Below are 22,742 nucleotides of genomic sequence, written 5' to 3'. Positions count from 1 at the left end.
TGTTGTTAGCATGTAACTTCTCCTTTCATATCATGCTTTGTAAGGTGCAAAGGCCCTAGAAACACATCTTTAATTCTTACCTCTACCACCTCTGTGTGCATCTGTTGCTGTTTTTCTGAAAGTGTTGCATGTTCTACTTTCCATTGGGTTTGACCTCTCCATGATAACCCTTCAGAACTCTGAAGAGAGCAATAGAATCTCCATCACCTTTTTCCGTCTTTTCCGAGTGATGCGATTGGTGAAGCTTCTCAGCAGGGGGGAAGGCATCCGGACGCTGCTGTGGACTTTTATTAAGTCCTTCCAGGTAAGACCCATGCCAGGGGCTTCTTTGTCTTTGAAGATCATGTGTAAGTCGGCGGTTGTCTCCTTTCGTGGAGGATCCACCCTCCCTTCTGCAGGACCACTGTGACCATCAAGGTCCATGGAGGACATAAAACGCGGAAGAGACCTGCCCAGCATTGCTTGGGAAAATCACTTAGGATGACTTGCTTAAGGAAGCAGGAGAAAGAGCAGTAAGGACCCACAGCTGAGAGCTCTGCAGCATTTCCAGGACGGACAGAGATACAGGGCTCCACGCCCCGCAGTCCCCCCCAGGACACCCGGGGTGAATGGTGATGTCTGAGAGAGGGAGAGTCCCAGCCGATCCCTGGAAGCGTTGTAAGGCTGCCACAGTCCAGTCCGGTGGCCGATCTGTTGATAGATACAAAGTCAGAGACCAGCTGGCCTGGGCCAGCACACCATCCCTCATCCTGGGTTATCCTGTGCCTGGCAGGATTGCATAGTGGAGGGCATCTAGGTATAAGCCAGGTCCCCTTCGTCAGCTGTACTCTCCAGGCTGTTCCAAACAGACCCCAGCTTCTCCTGTACCTTCCGGCACCCCACACCAGATACTCCAGTCTTTGGGACTTACTCCACTGGGAGGGCCCAGATTCTTATCCAGAGGTACACCACTTGGGGAGCTTGTAGATGCACACAAACATTAGAAAATAAGTCATGGATCTTCATTTCTTTATCTTTTGACAGTTTTTAATTCAAAAGCTATAAATGCTCACATTAACAAATGAAGTTATCCAAAGATACACAGAGAACAACCCACCCCCACGTCTCAAGTAACTGTTGTTAATATCTGAGGAGACATTTTTCCACAGGGGGCAGATTTTTAACAGGTAAAGAGGAGAAGGTGTGCATCTGGGGAAGGAGGTCAGTCCAGAGATTTGAAGGAAATTCACGCGTCCTGTTGGGGAAAATGAGGTTGTGGATGGAGCCAGGCTGTGGCTCTGAGAGAGGCAGGGCCACTGGGGGTTCCAGGCAGGTGAGCTTAGGTCCTGGAAAGGGATTAAAGCCTAGGCTGTTGTTATTAATGCAGAGCACCAATGTTTGTGACTGAGCTGCTATAAAGATAGAATGATTCATGCAATAATGTCATTCGTCCTTTTTAAAAAGGTTTTGGTCACTATAGATAAATTCATGTCACCAAGTAGCGGACCATAAAAATTGAGAAGCTGTGCCAACGAAATTCTTCAACACTTATCTAGGGAGAAAACGCATGTTGGTATGGCAAGGACAGCCTGAAACTAACCCTGTGGGGCTGTTAACCAGCCCAGCTGTCATGATGATGCAGCTGCCCTGGGCCAAGCTGGCAGTCACAGACCCAGACCTGGCACAAGTCGGGAGGTTTTTAGCCAGTGGCTTTCTGATGACCTTTCTCAGATGGGAGGACAAGTGGAGGCTTTATGCATGTGAGCTTGGCCTTAACAATCTGGGCACCCCCTGAAGGCATGCTGAGCACATGGACATATTCTGTCACCTGAGATGAGGGAGAAAAGCATTTGAGGATCCTTGGCTTAAAAGACCAGGGGTCTGTCTGACCTCACACCCATGCTTTTATTTGACGTTCCTAAGGAGAGGAACAGGCTTAGCCACCACAGGGCTAGCTCCTTTTCTTCCCTGTCCCAGCCCCCAGCTCTGCATTTCTTTCAAAGAGGGTGCATTTTAGGAAAGGTGTCTTGCTTTCTACAGCCACAGCCAAAGAGTAATTCTTCCCCTCTGACCCAGTAATTCCACTCCTAACACTTCACTCTAAGGAAGTACTTCAGCAGACCCAAGGTGATTTTGCATAAAGATGTTCCTTTGCAAAATAGCTGCTTGCTCCTGCTGCAAACACACCCACAAAAGAAGGAAGCAAGCAGTTTGGAAGCATTTTATCAATTACAGTAGTTTCACAAAGGAATCCAACAGTAAATTCAAGCATTATTGTGAGAGGTAACACTATTTAAGAGTAGGACACACTGCTGATGACCATGGCCAGCACATTATGCCTGCAGCTTTGTAACCCGAGGTGTCTGGGCTGCTGTCCTCAGGGCTGAAGCTGTGCTGCTGCGCTGGGGTTTATTTACAAAGCTCTTCCTCACTATGATGTCCTTTCAGTATAGCGTGGAAAAGAAGAGAGGTTGTTCCCTACGTGGGCCTTCAGTTTCTCCCCTCCCCGCCCCCGAGCCATCGGTGCCGCAGGGACAGGAGGCTCACACTGACCCAAGTGCCTCCTGTCTTCCAGGCGCTCCCGTATGTCGCCCTTCTCATCGCCATGCTGTTCTTCATCTACGCGGTCATCGGCATGCAGGTACGCTCCAGCACCTCTCCCCTGGATCCCTTTGCTGCATTGCCCCAGCATGCTGCACTTGGGACAGGTGGACTGGAAAGGCAGGTCATGGTTTTTTAGCCAGGCTTGGCTGCTAAAGAGCAATAAAGTTGAGAAAGACTTGGCCCTGCAGGAGAGGGCTTGTACCAGCAAGAGCCCCAGGCTTAGAAGGGTGTGAGGAGGTTAGAACATGTCAGGGGAAGCTGGGTTTAGGGCTGTCCCCACCCCTGATCTGCGTCTGAGGAGAGCCAACTGATGGAGAAAACCCACAGTTGAGTGTAGCCACGGCAAGTGCAGCACTGAAAGAAGCCGTAATTGTCCTGTTCTCTGTACCAGCATTGCTAAGAGGGTACTGAGTGATACCAAGGTCTGTTTATCATCTGAAAGCATTTCAGATGTTGGGGCTGAAGTGAACCATTCTCTTGCCTCAGAAGCGCCCCTCTAAAAAGAAGCATGCAAGCAAGCCCTTCTGTGACCTGGGGGCTGCTCTCCAGCCCCTTGTGAGGTGTGAAGAGGGGCCAGGAGCTCACTAACAACTGAGCCCTAACATGAAGTTTCTGGGTTGGGGGCAGAGCCTCTGTGGGGAGAGGGAGATGGAGGAATCTGTGGTCCTGGACACCCCCCACCCCGGGGTCTCTCTGCCCTGCTCTCCACTGGTTCAGGTGAGGGAGTGCTGTGATGAGGAGGAGGAGAGGTATTCCAGTGGCAGAGACGTGGTGGTCCCTACTTTTATATTCTTAAAGCAGAGAAGTGTGTGCAAGTCACCAGGACTCACCAGGGTTTTTACTTGTTTATTTTTAATTGAGGGATAATTACTTTACAATCTTGGTTTGATTTCTGCCATACATCAACATGAATTAGTCATAGCTGTACACATGTCCCCTCCCTCTTGAACCTTCCTCCCACATCCCACCCTGTCCCATTGCTCTGGGTTGTTACAGAGCCCCGGTTTGAGTTCCCTGAGTCATACAGCAAATTCCTGTTGCCTGTCTATTTTACGTATGGTAGCATACATGCTTCCACGCTACTCTCTGCCTTCATCTCACCCTCTCCTTCCTCCACCACCGCCCTGCCCCCTGCCCTTGTCCGTAAGTCTCTTCTCTGGGTCTGCGTCTTCATTGTTGCCCTGCAAATAGGTTCATCAGTACCATCTTTCTAGATTCCACATCACCAGGGGTTTTGAATGAAGAGTCAGTGTGCTCGAGCCCCTGTATTTCAGTGGCTTTTGGTGCTCTGAGCCCCGAAAGGTCTTTTATGCCATAACGTCCTTGTGTAAAACTTAAGTGTTACAGAGAACTGCAAACCACATCACACATACCACCCTATGTTCACTGAAGAATCTTTGCTGGGCATCAGGTTCTTCCTAAATGTCAGTCTGCTTCTATAATCTCTGTGAGTGAAGCACGCAGTAACTTCTGGCCCTTACAGCACAGCCCACCAGCCCCCCATGCTTGTCCACAGCCTGTCTTTGGTCTGTCTGTCACACACTCTGGCTTCATTTCCTGGAGTACCCAGGCCATGTTGCTTCTGCTCCTTTGCAGGCCTTGCACCCTCTGCCTGGAGCACCCTTTGCCCTCCTTGTCGCCAGATTGGCTTCTCCTTACCCTTCAGTCCAATCCTTAACCTCACTCCTGGAAGCCTTCCCTGGCACCAGCCCCCAGCCTCAGGGATCCCCTGAGCCTGTTCTGTGCTTCCCGTGGGGCTGGACCAGCCGAACTCCCATTGGGAGGGCTGCCTGTCTTGTTATTTCTGCAACCCTTCCCCAGGGTAGGAACTTGCTGAGCTGAGGATGTGCCCAGTGGTTAGAACAGAGCCCAGCACATCTCAGTGGGATGAATCAAGTGCCAAGCAGTTTGGGTATTGACTGAACTTGAGTTCTAAGTTCACATGTGGAGGGTTTTTTTTTTTTCCTCTCCATATCATATGATAAAATTTTTTCTTTTTCCCCTAACAATTTCTCTCTCTAGATGTTTGGGAAAGTGGCTATGAGAGATAACAACCAGATCAACAGGAACAACAATTTCCAGACCTTTCCCCAGGCGGTGCTGCTACTCTTCAGGTGACCGAGTCCAGTCCCGAGCAGGTGTCTCTGGCTTTGGGCTCCAGAGCAAAAGAGGACCCGGGTTCTTAAAGCAGTTGGGTCCTGGTGGTTTTTTGTATTTGTTTTGTATTCTTACGTGGAAATGGTAGCATTTTAGTCACACAGGAATTTTGCTGGCTTTTGGTCGTTCACATTGTGATTGGCTTAAGGTTCTCCATTTGGGAGTGAATGAGTAGGTCTGCTGAGCCACTGGGAAGGTATAGAGTATATGCTCACACATGGGCGCATGCACGCAAACAACCAGGAAAATGAAAATTTAGCAGGAACATGGAAGCCTTTTGCGCAGTCAGTGGGGAGCATCATGAGATGCACAATTTCAAGCCATATGGGATTGTTTTTAACTCTTTTTAATAACTTGGTAAACAGAGTGCCTTGAAGTGTGAGAACTTTCTAGAAACCATACAAGTAATTCCTATTGACTTTAGTGACTGGAGAGCAAGTTCTTTGTAAGTTAGTTTCCAGTTCTTTCAACAGAATTGAACGGGGAATCTAATCAAGCTGTCAGATGTTAGGTCGCTAAAAATAATCATTTAAAAATTATAGTGTAAGTGTTTAAAGGAGAGAAGACAACAAATCAAACATCCCTTTATACGTAAAGAATTGATATGCTTGTATATAGTGGTTAATGCATATCAAAGGGAGTTTCAGCAGGTCCTCCACTTATTAATACAAGTTGCATTTGAAAATAAATAGGAATTTCAGTTTAGGAATTTTGACTAAATCAAGCTGCCTTCCTCCCAAATTACTTAGGTTTTGATCTAATTGAAAAATATTTTTTCTTAAAATTTCTTGAGGGTCTAAGCCTTATATGCCTTCTTTCTTTCTTTGCTTAATCCAAAAAAGGTGTGCGACAGGGGAAGCCTGGCAGGAAATCATGCTAGCCTGCCTCCCGGGGAAGCAATGCGACCCTGACTCAGATTACAACCCCGGGGAGGAGTACACATGTGGGAGCAACTTCGCCATCGTTTATTTCATCAGTTTTTATATGCTCTGTGCATTTCTGGTAAGTGATCGGAATTCCCTCACACACCCCTGCACTCCTCTCATAGACAGATACACATGTAGCATTTGAGATTCAGACCAATGATATTGCCCCATCAAATAGCTGTGGGGTGTCTTATGCTGACAAGCACTCTAGACTCCACTGGGCAGTTGAAGTTTCTGCCAAGTGAGGCCTGTGTTAATATAAGCACCTTTGTTGTAGTAGGGGTTTTGGTGCTCACTAACAGGCTTCACCACTCCGGCTTCTTAGGGCTGCTGGTTCTTTTATAAAAATCTCAAAGCCACTGCACATAGCAGTAACCTAAGACAGTGAGTTATTTGGTGCAAATTATAAAACTCCAATGTGTTTCAAAAGATCAGACAATACCAACCCCTCCCCCCGCCCCCCACCACCCCAGGGACTATACCCAAACCATTTGTGAAACCTGGAAGCCTGCTTTTTCTTAATCATTCTTTAGAATGAAAGTTTTTCAGCCTCTCTGGGAGAAATGGGTCCAAATGTCTTGTGACCCTTACAGTCAGGAAGCACTCACCAGGACTGAACCCAGGTAACCTCACTGCACCTGAAACTCCCCTCGATTGGCTTTTACAGATCATCAACCTCTTCGTGGCTGTCATCATGGACAATTTTGATTATCTCACCCGGGACTGGTCTATTCTGGGGCCTCACCATTTAGACGAATTCAAACGGATCTGGTCTGAATATGACCCCGAGGCAAAGTAAGTGGGAAAGAGTTCCGTCTGGCTTGTGTGAGCTGTTTCTGGGTGTTGGCTGCGCTCCCTGGGGAGGGCGGGAGGGCCCACAAGCCAGGGTGGGTGTGCTGCCCTGCCCTCACGCTGCACTTCGCCTCCAGGGGAAGGATCAAGCACCTGGACGTGGTCACTCTGCTCCGCCGCATCCAGCCGCCCCTGGGCTTCGGGAAGCTGTGTCCACACCGGGTAGCCTGCAAGGTGAGCATCTTGCTGGCGCGCCTGAGGCCTCTTAGGGGCCTCCCCGCTTCAGTCAGCACTGGCTAACTTATGTTCTACGGAGCCTGCCATCAGGAGCTGGGGGGTGCTGGGATGAGTGTTATGTGGTTGCCATCCTTGAGGAACTCTTGAACGTATAACTCTCAAGTCACCCTTTCAGCCAATGGTAAGGTTAGGAAGGGAACTGTGTGCTTTGTCACTGGTTGGGAGAAGGGAATGGCGACACTTGCATCAGGTTTGTCGGAGCGGAAAGAGCATCACAGAAGGGGAGCCTAGAGAGCCCAGACAGGGAGGCAGGAGAACAGGGAGTGGCTGGTGTGGCTGGAACACGAGAGAAGGTGGCAGAGGCCTGAGGCCCCCGCTGAGCGTAGCTGCGCGGAGCCTTCTGTGTCCTGCTGAGTCTCATGGAAGGAGCGTGAGTAGACGTCCATTCTAGAAGGTTGCCTCTAAGCAACAGAAAGGTGAACTGGGGACAGGAGAACGCCTAGGAGAGCTGTTGCATTATCTCCCTGCGACATATGGCAAGAGCCGGAGGGAGGACAGTGGAGTGGGCGTGGAGAGGAGGCGTTGGCTTAGGGGTCTGCTTAGGGAGTAGGATGGAGAGGCCTCGGTGGCCTGAACGTCTCCGAGCTGGTGTGATAGTGCATGTGGTGACCCTCTGCTGCCAGAGCTCCCTTCCCAGTGAGCATGCATCGAGCGGTGGCCTCCCGGGTGGATTCCATTCTCCTGCTAAAACCATGCTCTGTCAGATGGGACTTGAAGCCATCTGCACCCCAGATTGAGGCTTGAACCCACACTCCCTGCCTTAGGAGGGGACTCGAACACGCTGTCTCTTAGTTTAAACCACTCACCTGGGCTTATTGAAACTCAGGGTTTTTTGTCTCAATGTGGAAAGAATTCAGTAGGAGGCAGAGTGGCTGCAAAGAGTGAGTTTATTAGCATAGGATGCTTGTGAGACATACAGGGGGCAGGCAGGGGAGCACAGCCCCGAGAGCAGAGAGGTCTAGGTTTTTATAATCAAAGGAAAAATAGAGGAGAGAATATTCCCTTCGTCCTCATTTTTAGGAGATACCAAGGCTGATACCCTTAGTTCCTCTTTTAACCTTTTATGGTGTAAGCAGGACCATCATGGTGGTGTTTATAAATCATATGTTTATTAACAAAAGAGTGGTAATATATACTAAAACAAGGTAATTATCTCAGGTTTTGGTATAATATCCACTTCCACCTAGTTCTTTCCCCTTTCACCTATATTCCTGTCCCGGCTACATGCTGATGTGCTACTCTTCAGCTCCCTGCCTTGGTGTAATGAGACTCAGATCCCATATCTGCTGTCTGGTACTTTACATGTGTACACTGTTGCTTGGTTACTGGATTCTCCTGTTTAGTGAGCAAAGGCTTGCAGCAGTCTCCCGAGCTCGCTTAGAATTCCCTTCCATCTTCAGTGCCCTAGTGGGACTTTTAAGCTAAGAATTTAATTGTCCTGCTCCATCCCTATCACCACCTCACCCCATTCCTGACGTTTTCCCATCAGACCATGTTCATCTCTGTGAGCTCTCCTCAAGATCTGCTTTCTTTCGGTAGAGTTCATGTCAGACCACCTGGAGTCAGCTGTAGAAACAGAAAAGGACCCCCCATGTTTTAGAGGAGAAATGTGGGGGTTTGTCTGTTGAAATCCAGCCAGACTGTGCAACACCTGGTCCCCTCTTCCCACAGATCTGATGGGATTCAGGGTCAGGGGTTCACTTTACCCTCACAGGGGTGCTAGGCTAGTTCTAGACAGAACTGCAGTAAAGAGTGGAGTCTACAGTGTATTTCAGGCTTTCAGAGAAATCTGAGCCAAACTCATTGTGCTCTGCCCTGGAAGTCCAGAAAGCTCCATTGGCAAGTCCTTGGGCTCCTTGCCTGAGTCTTTGCTTCTCATCCTGGACCCTGGATGTCGGCACAGAGAATAAGCCATGGATGTTGACTTTTTCCCATAAATTTCACAGTACCAGGCTCTTTTCTGCTTTCCAAGAACAAGATGAGTTCTAGCTCGTGGCTATTGTTTTATGTTTGCGTTTGCAGACCCTTTTATGTAAAGGATCTAAGGAAGGACCCATGTAAGTAAAAGCGGACTACTTTGTTCTCTAAGGACAAAGCAGTTTGCTAATTCAGAAACTTACCAGGAGATGCAAGTAAATGTGCAGGCCGTCCAAGTAAATGGATGCGTTGGAGAAGGAAATGGCAACCCGCTCCAGTATTCTTGCCTGGAGAATCCCAGGGAGGGAGGAGCCTGGAGGGTTGCTATCTGTGGGGTCGCACAGAGTCGGACACGACTGAGGTGACTTAGCAGCAGCAGCAGTCCAAGTAAATGTGCAGGCTGTACTAGACTAGGAATTCAGGTAGGGTGAATCCTGTGTACACAAGGTTGTAGTCCATTGAGAGGGAGGAGGAAATTGGGACACCTTGTCAGCTGAAAGTAAGAAATGGGAAACTATTAGTAATTCTAAGTACCGCTTTTTTTAGCACTTACACCTGCCAGGCACCTAGCGGAAGTGTCTATGCCCTTAGTGTCTATGCTGTCCTTTAACCCTTGCACAGCACTTGGCTCTGGGCATGTCATCTGCATCAGCTGGGGCCAGAGAGGGTGTTTTCTCTCATCCTAGTCCTCTCAGGCTCTCAGTGCTAGTGTTACCGGGGTGAAGAGAGAGAAGACAGGAGCAGGACACTGGGGATCCAGCTCTGCAAGGCCAAACCCTCAGGGGAACCACATGGACTTGTACAAAACACTCCACAGTGGTGTCTCCAGGGAAGGGTCCTTGAAGGACTCTCCCCAAGTTAGGAAAAGTAATGGACTTCATTGGTTGAGGACCTTTGTCTCAGACTCTGTGCCTGGCTCATCATACCTGGTATATCGTTTTACCCCCAAACAGCCTTAAAGATGTGCCCAGAACGGAGGCTTGACCCCAAGACACAGGGGAGCCAGCTGATGAGAAGGGGAGAGGAATGCATAAACAGTAGGGGACTAAACGGTTTTAAAAAAACAAAGCGTTATCTTCTGAGTGCCAGCATTTGTGCTTCGTCATCTCAGAGCCCCTCAAATGGCAGGTGCCCCTCAATGGCCATTAACTTGAATCAAGGAGCCATTAGAAAGGAGATGGAGAGAATAAATAGAAAATAAATGGAATGGACGGCAGCTGTCATCAGTTGTTTGCATTCTATCAAGGGACTTTTCTTGCTGTTTACAGAGACTAGTTGCTATGAACATGCCACTCAACAGTGATGGGACAGTCATGTTTAATGCAACTCTGTTTGCTCTGGTTCGAACGGCTCTTAAAATCAAGACTGAAGGTGAGCCCTCCCTGGAAGCAGGACAGGTGGGAGGAGAGGACGGGGAGGCCATATCCCACCTTGATTCTCACGTGGACCTCCTCTTGTCAGAAGGCCCCCCTCAGGGGGGCGGGGTGGTGCATGTAATCGGGATGTCTGTGCTGGGCCCGCTGGCCAGGCCAGCCTCCTCCACCTTTCTCTCCTCCCTTCATGCATCACCTTGTCCCAGAAAGCTGAGAGGTGACTCGTGCCACTGGCAGCTCTGGTGAGAACAGAGAGGCGTTGCAGGGGAAAAGAAACAAGGCTCATTTGCCTCTCTTGCATTTTGAATCCAGGCAACCTGGAACAAGCTAATGAAGAACTCCGAGCTGTGATCAAGAAAATTTGGAAGAAAACCAGCATGAAACTACTTGACCAAGTTGTCCCTCCAGCTGGTGGTCAGTGCAGTTTATTTCCTAAGTAGCTCTTGGCCAACATGTTGGTTTCAGTGCTAGTCTCCAGGAATCCCAGCGTGTTTGCAGAAGGCTTGAGGTACCAGCCAGAACATTGAGGCCAGCAGCTAAAGCAGGCCCTTATGGCCATCAGTGTAATGATTTGGGGTAACATGAAGACCATTCCAGACAAAGGAGAGGCTTCAGTGAGAAGGAAACTGAGACCCAGATGGCTGAAGCAGGGGTGCTGTTGTGGGTGGAGGAAGTCATGTTAGGAGAGCAAGCTTGCGGCCTCAAAACCAAAAGCCTGTGTTTTTTTGTGGGGAAGGGGTTGCCCAAAATGAAGTACTTAAAACTAGTTTCCATATATCCTTCAACATATTGTTGAAAACTTCTCACACACAAAAAAAAGCTTTTGAAAAATGGTATTTTTGAAATGTTCTTACTAAGACTAGATCTATTACCCAAATGTCCCTTGAATTAGAATTTAGAGTAGAGATGAAACTAACAGGCATGCTTATTTCTTTTTGTTGTTTATATAAAATAACTGACTAAACTTTTCTCAGACTTATATATATATAACACACACATATATATATATAATCCAGATACTGTTTTTCCATTTTTGTTTAAGTACACATTGACTTAAAAGTGGAGGTGGTTGTGTTTTGACTTTCATTTTCGAGTTTTAAAGGTGCAGGATCCGTCTGCTCAGTGCCAACACACCCGGCCTCTACCCCCCTCAGCCCCGGGTGTGTTAGAAATGTTTGGCGTGTTTTGTAACAAACTGGATTGCATCACTCCCAATGGGGCTGGCTCAGGTCTGGAAGCTGAGTCTGGAACCCCAGGCCAGGACAGTGGCCTCTCCTTTTGAGAAAGTGACAACCTCTGGATCCTGGGGGATAGTGCAGCTTGCTGGCCAGCTCTGTTCCCCATGTGAAGCCAGAAGCACTGTGAGCTCTTGTTGCTGGAGGGAGCCACCCAGAGCTGGCAGGGCCAACAGCTCAGAGCTGGGAAAGAGGACCCATCAAGAAATGATAAAGGGAAAGCATGCAAAACAAAACACCAGAACCAAACAAAAACTCCCACCCGGAGAGAGGTGCCTGGCTCCCCACAGGAGAACTGATCCTGCACGTTTAAAACAGCTCTTTGGTTTCTGCTCTTTTCCTTTTAGCTGCACACCCAGGTGTTCGCATGGCTGAGACGAATTGCTTTTCTTAAATCGTTGTAACAATGTGCTTGAGCTTTTTCTGCAGCCTCCATTCCTTTCAAGTCTCAGTCTTTCAGAATATTCTGAAGCAATTCTGTTTTAGGGTGGTGGCATGGAATCGGAGTTATCTCTTGCCAACTGTATTCCCCTACATATTTCTCACAATACAGATGCATGCTTCAGAATAGTGGGCCGTACCTGTCTCGGGGGAGCCTTCCTCGCAGGCCGCCCCTCCTCTTGCCACCCTCCCTACAGCCCAGTCTGTCACATCAGTGCCATCCTGGCAAGGCTCACCTGGGGAGAGTCATTCACATTTCTATGAAACTTCATTTGTTTCTATTTCACCAAGGGAAAAAAAAGGGGTCTGGAATTTGCCTCCCTTCCTTTGATCAGCTTGTAGCCCTACTAGGCTTTTCATGAAGGCTACATAGTCTTCCTCTTTCCTGGCCCAATAGTGGGCCCTGCTTTTCTCTCTGCATTTCTTAACGTGGATTGGGGGTTAGGGTGACAAGGTCAATCTCTTCCAAAATGGCAGTCAGAGCCCTGGAAAACCTGGGAAGGAAAAAGCACCCTGGTAGGGATGGGATGCTCAAGAGGTTCTATGGCCCAGGTGGTGCATGTGCTGAGCATAGAGCTTATGCAGGCTGATCTCGAATAAGGGCTCTTGTCATTGAATTTCCAAAGGTGGAGACTTCAGGCTTTAGGGCACAGGCTCTGGTTGAGTTGCTGGGCAGGGTTGTAGCATCTGCGTTCACCCTTTGCCTCTTTGTCTTTCCTCTCTTACCTTCCAGCAGATGAGCCTTTCCCACCCCGTGGAGCACTTAGAAGAGGGGGATATACTTACGACCCTCTGGGCCAGCACATGGGTAGCTCCCATGGCAGAGGGGCTCAGTGTCCACCCTCGGTAATCTGCCAGAGGGCAGCAGACAGCCAGGCCAGCCCTGCATCTGGGACTGGTCTTTGTGGGGCACTCAGGGAACCCTTACAGCCCTGGTGAGAAAGCAGAGTCGGTGCCCGTCTTAAAAGGCCTTGCCAGCACAGGGGTGATGTGAGGCGCCCCCAGCTCATCATGAGCTTGATGGGGTGATGCTCAGGAATGAGCCTGGGAGCCAGGCCAGAATGCTGGGCTCCGGCGATACCTCTGGCTATGGGGACAGCCTGTCCCCTCTCTCCATGCTGAGGTGTCTCGTTTCCCATCTGGACCTTGCTCATGTTCTCAGCTCCGCTGTGGCCTCCTGCCGAGTCATGGCTTTTCCCCTGTCCTCCCAGGGGCTCCTCTCTGTCTTCGGACCTTCGTTCCTGGACCTGAATCTTTGGCTCCTTTCCCCTGAGGAGCTTTCAGAGCTGTGACCCCATCGCTCTCTGAAGTCCCGAGCCCAGCCGGCCTCCCTACTCTCCTCTTCCTTCCTTCTCTGTCCTCCTGTAGCTGTGACTTTTGCTGTTCTTAAGACTCTTCCTGAGCCCGGTCTCAGTAGCTCAGCATCTCAGTGCAGAAGGTCAGGTGGCCCTTGGAGCCCTGCTTGCAGAGCCCTAGGTGGGCACCTCCGCCCTGGAGCTGCCCCTTGGGCAGAAACACGATCCACCCTCTTCATTGAGTACAGCGACCCCGCCCCCACTGCCCCACTGAGGTTCTGGGCCAGGGAGAGCCAGGACTCTCCCATAGGAGCCTCCTTGGGCCCTCTAGGCTAGCACCATCCAGGCTGAAGGGGGAGAGCAGTTCGGCCTGCTTTTGCTGGAAGCACCCCAGTGAGGGATGAGATGGGCTTCCTGTGAGTATGGCCGGTGTTTTTGTGGGAGCCCACAGGGGTGACTGGGGACCCTGACTGGCAGAGGCTGGCTGACCCTGGGATTGTCGGGTCACAGTTGGTCCACCTCCTGCATGTGGCCTGGTGGAGAGGTGGACTTTGCTGGGGAGAGGCAGCCCCACAGGACCAGGTGGCCCTTGTGGTGGAGCTGGGCCATCCCTCAGGGAGGCAGTGGGGTGGAGAATGAGAACCCAGGTCTGGGGGGCCCACCTCCCAGCTCACCTGGCCTGGAGCAAGTCATGGAACCTCTGTCCACTCGCCTCTCACCTCCCTGCCTCTGCACAGGGCATTGTTAGACCATTTGGACCAGCCCTAGACCGATGAGGGCCCTGGGTTTCATTGCTGCCCAAAGGCCAACCACCCCCAGGCATCCTCTCACACAGTAACACTGAGCAGCTTCTGACAAGGAAGTTGGGGCGGGCAGCCCAGAGTGGCCCAGCTGTGTCCAGTCACAGACATCCGTCCCACACGGGCAGGAAATGCACCCCCCGGGTGCACCCCACCTGAGGGTTCCAGTGTCCTGCACCTTGTCGTGGTTCTTGTCCTTTTTCAGTAGGTGCCACTGCTGGAGAGCTGTTAGGTAACAGTGATTCTGATGGCAATGGCCCACTGTCACCTGTCCCCTGGCACTTAGACCACCCAGAGCGCTGTATAGGCCTCTTGTCCTGGAATTCTCACCAGCTTCTCCTGAGAGGCTTAGGCTCACCTGCGGGTGAGAACACATGCCCAGAGAGGCCAGGTTCTCTACCCTAGATGGCACGTGAGTAGCAAGGGCAGCCTGGCCACAAGTCGAGTGACGCTAAAGCCTGAGGGTGGCAGCCATTCTCCTCCAGCCTCTGCAAGCCATGGTCACTGGCCACCAGCCTCATGGGCACCCTGGGCAGGTGTGGGGGTGAGCACCTTGGGAGAACAGCCCTCATGGAGACCCCAGGCACACTGGCACTGCCGGGGTGGTTTCCTGGGAGACAGCAAGAGCCACTATTCTGCCTCATGCATCACCTTTAATCAGGCTCAGCGGAGTCCCAGCTCCCCGGCCACGCACGGTGGGGCTGTTTCTGAACAAAGCAGAGATAAGGCAGCTAGCTCTGAGGTGAGCTGGAGCTGTCACTCGCAGTATCAAAGACAAGCAGTTCTGAATTACAAGCCGAGCCACCGCATGTGGAGGCTATCGGCAGAGAATTAAGGGGCACTTGGAAATCTGGGTCTGCAGTCACTCTTCGGAATCGGCCTCTCCTTCCGAGCCTGTCTGTCACCTTTCTGAGTTCTCTATCTTCCTCTCCAGGCATTGGGGTTTGGATGGTTAATTGTCCTTGGTGTTCGCGGTAATTACACATGCAAATCCCTATGCACAGGGTGAAACTATGACCCATGAAGCCTTTTTTTTGTTCTGTAATCTTTCTTTTGAGTCAATAACCGAGATGGCACTTCATGGTGTTACTAATACGCTGCTCTATGAAACTCATGACAAGTCCATTATTTTCTGCAATTTTGAGTATCAGTTTATGTAACTGACTCTAATTTTGAGGCTTAACTGCTTTGCACAATCTTGCTTTTCGCTAGATTTAGTTTCCCGTGTCCTAAGCTGAGAGCTCAGTGCCCCCGCCCCCTCCCTGCCCAAAGCAAGTGTTGAGGCTCTTGGTGCAAATGTGCTGATTCGGGAGAGCTCTGTCTGGTCTCTCCGTTTAGATGATGAGGTAACCGTGGGGAAGTTCTATGCCACTTTCCTGATACAGGACTACTTTAGGAAATTCAAGAAACGGAAAGAACAAGGACTGGTGGGAAAATACCCCGCGAAGAACAGCACAATTGCCCTACAGGTGAATTGTTGTTTTTGTCTCTTTCTCTTTTTCACTAACAATTTTACAAGCTTTATTGAAACACTAGAGAGCTGACTATTCATGGTTGAGCAGTTACCACCAGGATTTTGTTTAAACTGAGATACTGCACACTCCCCCAAAGGTGGACTAGCCATTTCTGGGCCACCAGGTAAGTGCCTCCTCTTCCCAGTACCCTCTGTGCCCCCGCATCCATGCCCACCGCAGCCTGGCCCGCGTGGTGGGACCCCGCAGGACAGCGGCCAAGGCACACCCCTCGCGGGAGGGGAGCCAGAGCTGCCCCACGCCCTGTCTCCCCCGGGCTTCTCCAACAGCAGCATCCTCCGAGCAGGCACCCACCTTCCCCCGGCCTTGGGCTCGGGCCCTGGCCGCCCAGAAACAGCTTTCCATCCGAACGCAAGTGCTTTGTTTTGTTTCTGTTTATTTCTTACCCCACTGCTTGTTGGTTTTTGGTCCATCTCAGTAACATCCATCACCTCCTAGTGCGTGCGTGCATGCGTGCGTGGGTGCGTGAGCTTGTGTGTGTGCGTGCAGTGTGTCTGCGTCTGCGTGTTGTCTCCTGGTGGCTGTGAGCCTTGCTGTGCAAATGCTGTTCTCTCGTGACCCAGCAGCCTATAGTCCCTACAGCTGCCCAGTCTCCTGGAGGGGGAATGTGGCTTCAGGAACCTCTGGTTCTAACTAGAGTCCATGCATTCAAGGGTGTAGAACCCTCGATTAGCCCAGAGCCCTGGTGGGAAGCAGGTGTGCAGGGAAATGGTGTCCTGATGGAGACTGGTGAAAAGAGGGCTAGGAAGGGCAGTCTGTCGTTAAAGTGATGGAGAAAGCAAGGGAAAAGGAGTGAGGAAAAGATGCTGAGACTCCAAAAAGGGAACTACAGAGGTTGGCAAGCTGTCAGAAACAACTGCAGACGAATCGCGCACCCTGTCATCTCTGCTGTCCGAGCAGCTTGACACAGAATGTTTGCCTTTTACGTCCCTCTTACCATGTGTGTCTTAAACTGGGTCTTGTTGGTATGGGTAAGGTTCAATGTGAAATAGTCTTTTGCTTTTTTTCCGGGGGAAAATGCCCAGCATTGTTTTGTGTTCTCAGTGACGGTAATTACCAAAGTGAAGGCTTGTCTGTGATCTTGCTGAGAGAGAATGAATGTGAATGATGACGAATGAAGGGAGGAGTGTGAGGTATGTGCAACCGGTGGGTTAGGAGATGACCTTGTGTGATAGTGACCTGTGGATTGATGATATGACCTGGGCTTTGCCCAGACAGCTATAGGACACAGGGGAAAGATGGATGCTGGATCTGATCAAAGAGAGATTCTGGTCACTCTTCCTCTGATCCAACATCTGCTAAAGGAAGCTTAGGGAATCTGAGGCTCAAATAGCTGATTGCTATCCCAGATTGTGGAATTTCAATAACACTTTCACCTCTGACCTGTCCATTTTGCAAAAATGACAACCCTTCTCCTGAGCACAGCTCACAAGTAGCCTTAGAGAGGCCAGTCAACTGAGAAGACACATTTGTAAACTTGAACAGGTCTGGTCCGTGTGTTCTAGAGGGTGGTGTGGCCAAATTGGGTGCAAAGGCAGGGAGTGATGATCACGTGTCTGCAAGCTCCTCCCTAAAGCAGCCCAGATTCCAGGGTATCATGGTGCCCCTGCCCTTACAGGAAGCCACTTGCTGTTCTCAGATTCTAGTTGGTGGGTGTGGTGGGGCTTGACTTTTCTGGAGGGGGAAACATACTCTTTCGAGGATGGCTGTGCCGTCATGTACTGTAAATCATCAAGGCAGCGCTGGCTGAAGAGCTTTCCATTTTCCATGGAAGGCAGGTACAATGACCACTTGAACACAGGGTTATACCTTCGCTGAGTCCCCAAGGCTTCCTAGTTAGAAGGGTTCAGTGCTCACTCTGGAGGTTGGATATAGTGTTTGGATGTTTTAAGACCTGAATGACAACACATGCCTATATAATTAATAATCACATAGTGGGGTGGGTTTCACTGAGTCTTTAAGTCAAAGGTTCAAATGATGCTGAAGCTACACACATGCGTCATGGCTTAAAAGACTCTTGCGTTGTGTCACAGTCATGTTTTCCTCCTGGACATTTTTCATTGTGTTGTTTGTAGAAAGTTTTATTTCATTGGTGAAATTAAAATATTTCCAGTTAGGTGCCAACATCAACACATTTCCACATGGTTCCACTGGGAGTTGAGGCTGTGACTATACTTTATGTTGGGTACCCAGCCTAGTAAATTAAGTTGTCTTCATAATCTTGACAGATATTCCGGAAAATGCACTTGATTCTGCAGCACGCATTGAAAACAGAAAAATTTTGCCTCCGTGAAGGATAGTTCTCATTACGTTTTTGGTCCGATGCTATAGGAAGGGCTTTAACTGTGTTCTGTCACTCTGCATTTAACTAGCAAGACGAAGCACTTCCTTTCTGAATTGAGGAAATAATACGAGCAGATGTGACCTTAGGGAAACAGGATCAGATGGCAGTGGGAGGAGAAATGGGTGCACCATGTCACTAGGACAAGCACGCAGGTCCTCAGAGAAGCTCCTCACAGTGGGCGCGGCCTATTGAGAAGTGGAATGAGGTGGTCCTCCCTGTGTCAGGGGTGCCAGTAGACCAGCAGCTCGATTACTAATGGCAAGAGGAGCATGAGCCTCGGGTGAGCGCCCGAGACAGGGCGTAGGCCGGTGCTGCTTGTGCCGCGCAGGGTGCATCCGTCTGAGCAGGATCAGAGCTGGTCCACGTTCTCCGCCCCCCGCAGTGACTCGGCTTTGGTAGGCACACAGATGCACTCTGGTTATCAACCCCATGGGCTCCATCTGGTCTCCCTCTGTTCAGACCAACTGCAGGGCCCCTTCTCCACGAAGGTGGGGTGACTTGAGGAGCTCCTGGATCCCGTGTGGGTAGGAGCTTGGCACCCGGTGTCCTCTGGCCTCTGTGGTCTGAATGAGTGTGCAGTTTCCATCCGTCCATCCATCTTCATCAGTAAAGCCAGCCTTCTCTCCCCCCCCCTCTCCAGAGGGTATCAGAGGGAAGCTGCATCAGGCTTTTTCTTTTTCCTCCCTCATCCCCTACGTGCCATACTCACTTTAGTTTGACTCAGCCTTTGCTCTTCATCCATTGTTGCTGCATCCCAGTGACCTGCAGATTTCCACCTGGATCAAGCAACTAAGTGAACACAAGTCCGCAGCCATGAAACTCCGTCCCCTCCCTAGCAGACAGTACCGCCCCATCAGGCTTTCCAGATGAGGACCACAAGATCCAGGCACGCTTTAGCCCAGTATCTCATGGATCGGAAAAAGAAAACAGGTCCCAGAGTGGGGAAAGTTTTGTTCATTTCTTTTTATTTCAATGTCCAAGGATTTCCTTTATGCCAAAGACACTCCGGTGGAGTCTGAGGGGGAGACTGTTCCCTGCTCAGCCAAAACGGGAGCCTTCCCTTCTTCACGACAGGAAGATTTGAGAGGGCTAGATTTTTTTTTTTTTTTCTTGCCTGTTTGGAAGTTAGGTTTAAGGCTTGTAAAGAGTTAGACAGGTTTTATCACGTGAAAGCCTGAGCCGTAGGTGGCCCAGTGGAAAGGTGGGTGGTGGATCGGAATCAAATGACTCCCTCACATGGCCTCCTTGGAGGGACTCAGGCATAAACTCAGAGGGAAATCGGGGTACTCCACAGACAGGGAACCTGTCAAGTATCTCATACGTGTCATCTAGTTATGTTAGTCTCAAAATTGGCAAGACTTTTTGTCTCTTTTTTGAAAGCATGATTCCATCTAAAGCCATAAAGAGGCTATTTTTTTTCTCTTTTAATCTAAGAGAAGAACAGATGCTAACAGATAAGATTTCACCGGCTGATTCATTTGTTTCAGATGCTTGAACGGATGCTTTAGAATTTTCTGCCTGAGCTACAGCACCAAGCTCGTTAGTCGGAAGGCGTTTGTGGCTAAGGCCTTGAAAGGGAAAAGTCTCGAGTGGGCTTATTTCTACTGAAACAGCATTTCGGGAGAAATGCAGGAAAAAGCAAACCCAAGGCCCCAGAGAGACCCCTTCCAAGCAAAGCACTCTTCCGGAAGGTGGAAGCGGGGCCGTGGCTCAACTGCGGGGCCGTGGCCTCCTGTCGTGGACGCTGCTCACATGGCTCCTTCTCATGGAAGGGAACGAGCGAGGCTTAACAGTTTTCCCTTGCGAGCAGAGACTCAGAGAAAGGGAAAGAGAGAGAGAGAGCGAAGGAGGGGGGCAGCCGCCCCCAAGAGAAATGAAATGAACACAACTTCCTGATGCTGGCCAGTAAAAAAAAAAAAAAAAAAGATTAATAAAAACGATTGAGCAGACCTGCCTAAGGTGGGCAGCTGACTCCATTCCTAAGTCCTGCATCCCTAGTTTGCCCGAACTACCAAAGACTGGCAGGCCCCTCGGCGCTGGGCTGACAGAGTTCTTTTTATATGTGCCAGTCCATCCTGACCATCCCACTCAGCTCTCTGCAGTGACATGTGCACAGTGCAGGGAGGTGGGGGCAGGACAGGAAGCACAGACACCCCCATTTACACTGACGCATACACCTGCATGCCCAGACCAACCCAGGTGACACCTCAGGTTCCATCTTAACGCGTCCGCGGGAAGCACCTCCACACCCAAACCTCATCCGACATTGTCCGTCTCTAATTCAAAGCCAGTCCAGGGATGCCTCTTTGGAAGCAGTGTGGTCCAGTTTCAAGGACACTGGGAGTCAGGGGACCTGGGTTCTAGTCCCAGTGCCAGCGTTCACTTGCTGCGTGACCTTGGGCAAGACACTTAACCTCTCTGTGCCTCAGTTTCCCCATCTGTAAAATGGGGGTAATAATGTCGACCTACCTCACAGGGCTGTTGTGAGGAATAGCTAAGTGATTGTAAAGCACTTTGAACGTATAATTGCTTATTATTAAGACTACAACAATAATAATATCATATGCCTGTTTACTAGCAGAACTGTAAGAAACTCTTGTTTTCCTTTGATCTTTTGTTCTGTATTTGTAGTGATCCATCGAGAAAGAGAATTCTCCCCCTTTTTGAGATATCTAGGAAACGTGTAAAGATGTAAACAGAAGTAACTCAGGTTGTTGTTTTCTCACATCTCACAAAGGGTATATTTTTGCACAAGAAGTTGCTTTGTGAGGGGGCTCCATCTGACATTCTAAGCCAACTCCAAGCAGTGGTTGAGGGGTCAGTGCACCTGACCCTGAACCCAAGATGCCCAAGGAGTCAATCTGAGTTTTGGAGTCAGCATTCAAAAGTAACCTTAGTGTAAAAGCCCGAGGTTCCTGGAGTCTAGAGAAGAGAAGGGTTACAAGGCGTGGTCTGTGCAGATTGGAGGCCGCGCGTGTGTGCGTGTGTGCATGTGTGCATGTGTGCAGGGCATGGAGCCCCGGTGCGTGGGGAAGCCCGGCTCCTGGAGCCATGTCACCACGGGAAGAGCGGTGCTAGGAAGCACCCGGGCCTGTCCTGTGCATGACTCAGCCTCTCCAGCCGTGAGGTCTGCTCCCGTGTTGTCTTCTGTGCTCTGACCTTTGTCCCGCTGGGGAAGCAGCCCTGGGCCCCGATTCTGCTCCGACATGCACAGACTGTTGGACGTCTAGGAGCTCGAGGTGGGTTTTCCTCACAGCAGAGTCCATGGGACGGGAGAAAAGGGCTGCCTTTCTGACACAGCACTGTGGATGGTGACGTGGGCATGGGGATGACCCCTGTGACGATGCTGAGGTACATCCGGATGCTGACAGCAGTGGCCCCCGGTACCTTGAGTCTCCTCACCTCCTGCTGGCACCCCAGGCCCACTCCAAACCCCTCTGTGAGTCAGTCACTGAAGGGCTAATGCCTGCCTTCGTGGGCACCTCTGGGGCTTGCGGAGGTTTGGTCTGAAGGCCCACTTCCACTCTGGCTGGGGAGTGCCTGGGATGTACCAGTTATTAAGTATTTGGTGTATCATCACTGAAAAAGAGGCAGCCCGTGGGCACCCGAGAAGCGTATCCACCATCACAAATGACCCCTCTGTCCCCCACCTTCTCTGATGTCAAGTTTATTAAGCACTGAAGGGATGTACGTGCTCACCCCCCACACCCAATTGTGGCACCCCATGTCAGAGGCCTCAAGTGAACACCTGTCTTCTAAATCTGAGTCTATACACCAAAGCCTCCACAGAAGAGCCCTAAGTGATTCAGGAGACTGGTGTCTCTACACACATATCTCCACGGTCCTTCCACATAAGTAAAAACAGGAACATGGTAACTTTCTAGGTGGAACTTAGGGAAATGCAAGAATCTTGCCCCACGTGGGCCCAGTGGTGGCTGGTAGCTGAGGCCAGTTGGTTAAGGACAGTCAGGAATCGCAGGAGGCTGCCTCCTGCCTCAGCTCTAAACGAGGCTTCCCTGAAGCCTGGGCGACAGTCAAGCTGCAGACAACTCTCTCCTTTTCCCTAAAACCTTAGTTTCTGCTAAGGTTTGGATGTAGAAAAGTTGTGAGAGACGAGTCAAGTGGAGTATGTGAGACTGCCACTCTCTCAGCAAACTCGGTGCCCAATACCAGAATCCATGGTGCTAAACTCTTAACTAAGCTCCTGGATGGAAGACACGGCAGGCCAGAGTCCATCGTGGGACAGCAGGCGTAGGACTGGACCTCGGGCTCTTCTTAAATAACTTACTCTATGATGTGACCTAGTTAAATGTTCAGTGGATCCGCGGGGTTACTGGGCACTCAGTTGTCTGCTCTTAAAGGTAGAATATCTTTCCTCTCTGAGAAGAGTGATTCTTATTTTCACAAGTCTTTGAGATGATAGAATTACTGAAAATAAGTCAAGGAAAATAACATTACATAATCACAAAAAGTGTGATTTTTTTTTTTTTTAAACCAGGGCATGTTGTTGAATAACACCCAGCTCGTAGCCCTCATTAGCCCAAATGTGTCATGAGTCAGTCACCCACGGGTGGGAGCTTCCTAACACACATGACTGCTTGGTCGGGCAGGTACCTGCGCTAATTCGTTGTCCATGGCACAGCGTAGCCCTCAGAGAGGGGGCTGTTTGTGTTTAAGGCACAGTGAAGGCCACCCATGCCAAAGGCTCACTCAGAGAAGCCATGAGGGGGCGTTTCTTCCGAAAGTATAGACAAAGACCCTGAGCATTCACAGGAGTTCTGGATGGGGAGGAGCCCAGCGCCCAAGGAAGAGATGGTGTGGCCTGTCTATGGGTGGGTTAGTTGCAAGTTCTCAAACGTTTTGGTCTCAGGCATCTTTTGTGCTCTTAAGAAGTACTGAGGACCCTTATCTATCAGTATTTACTACATTAGGAATTTAAACAGATTTTTAAAACCCAGAATATGCAAGCACAAAGATGCTGGAGAGATGAGATCCCCAGGGGTCAAGCAGCCTTTTGGAACACCCCAATGTGCTCTGGGAGAGGATGAGG

At 50.1% G+C, this 22,742-nt stretch overlaps 1 protein-coding gene across 1 annotated transcript in view; it reads left to right on the top strand.

Annotated features, from left to right (window-relative positions):
• The window catches only part of CACNA1D (calcium voltage-gated channel subunit alpha1 D), a 169,413-nt gene that overhangs the window by 130,019 nt on the left and 16,652 nt on the right, over nt 1-22,742 (top strand). The window contains exons 30-38 of the mRNA XM_018066674.1: nt 176-304; nt 2,555-2,620; nt 4,606-4,697; nt 5,583-5,742; nt 6,334-6,461; nt 6,596-6,692; nt 9,941-10,043; nt 10,358-10,459; nt 15,155-15,285. Coding sequence (XP_017922163.1) covers nt 176-304; nt 2,555-2,620; nt 4,606-4,697; nt 5,583-5,742; nt 6,334-6,461; nt 6,596-6,692; nt 9,941-10,043; nt 10,358-10,459; nt 15,155-15,285 — 1,008 coding nt within the window. The remainder of the gene's footprint in view (nt 1-175; nt 305-2,554; nt 2,621-4,605; nt 4,698-5,582; nt 5,743-6,333; nt 6,462-6,595; nt 6,693-9,940; nt 10,044-10,357; nt 10,460-15,154; nt 15,286-22,742) is intronic.

This window comes from Capra hircus, chromosome 22 (genome assembly GCF_001704415.2).
Source record: "Capra hircus breed San Clemente chromosome 22, ASM170441v1, whole genome shotgun sequence".
NCBI lineage: Eukaryota > Metazoa > Chordata > Mammalia > Artiodactyla > Bovidae > Capra > Capra hircus.
This window is presented reverse-complemented; position numbering and strand designations above follow the sequence as displayed.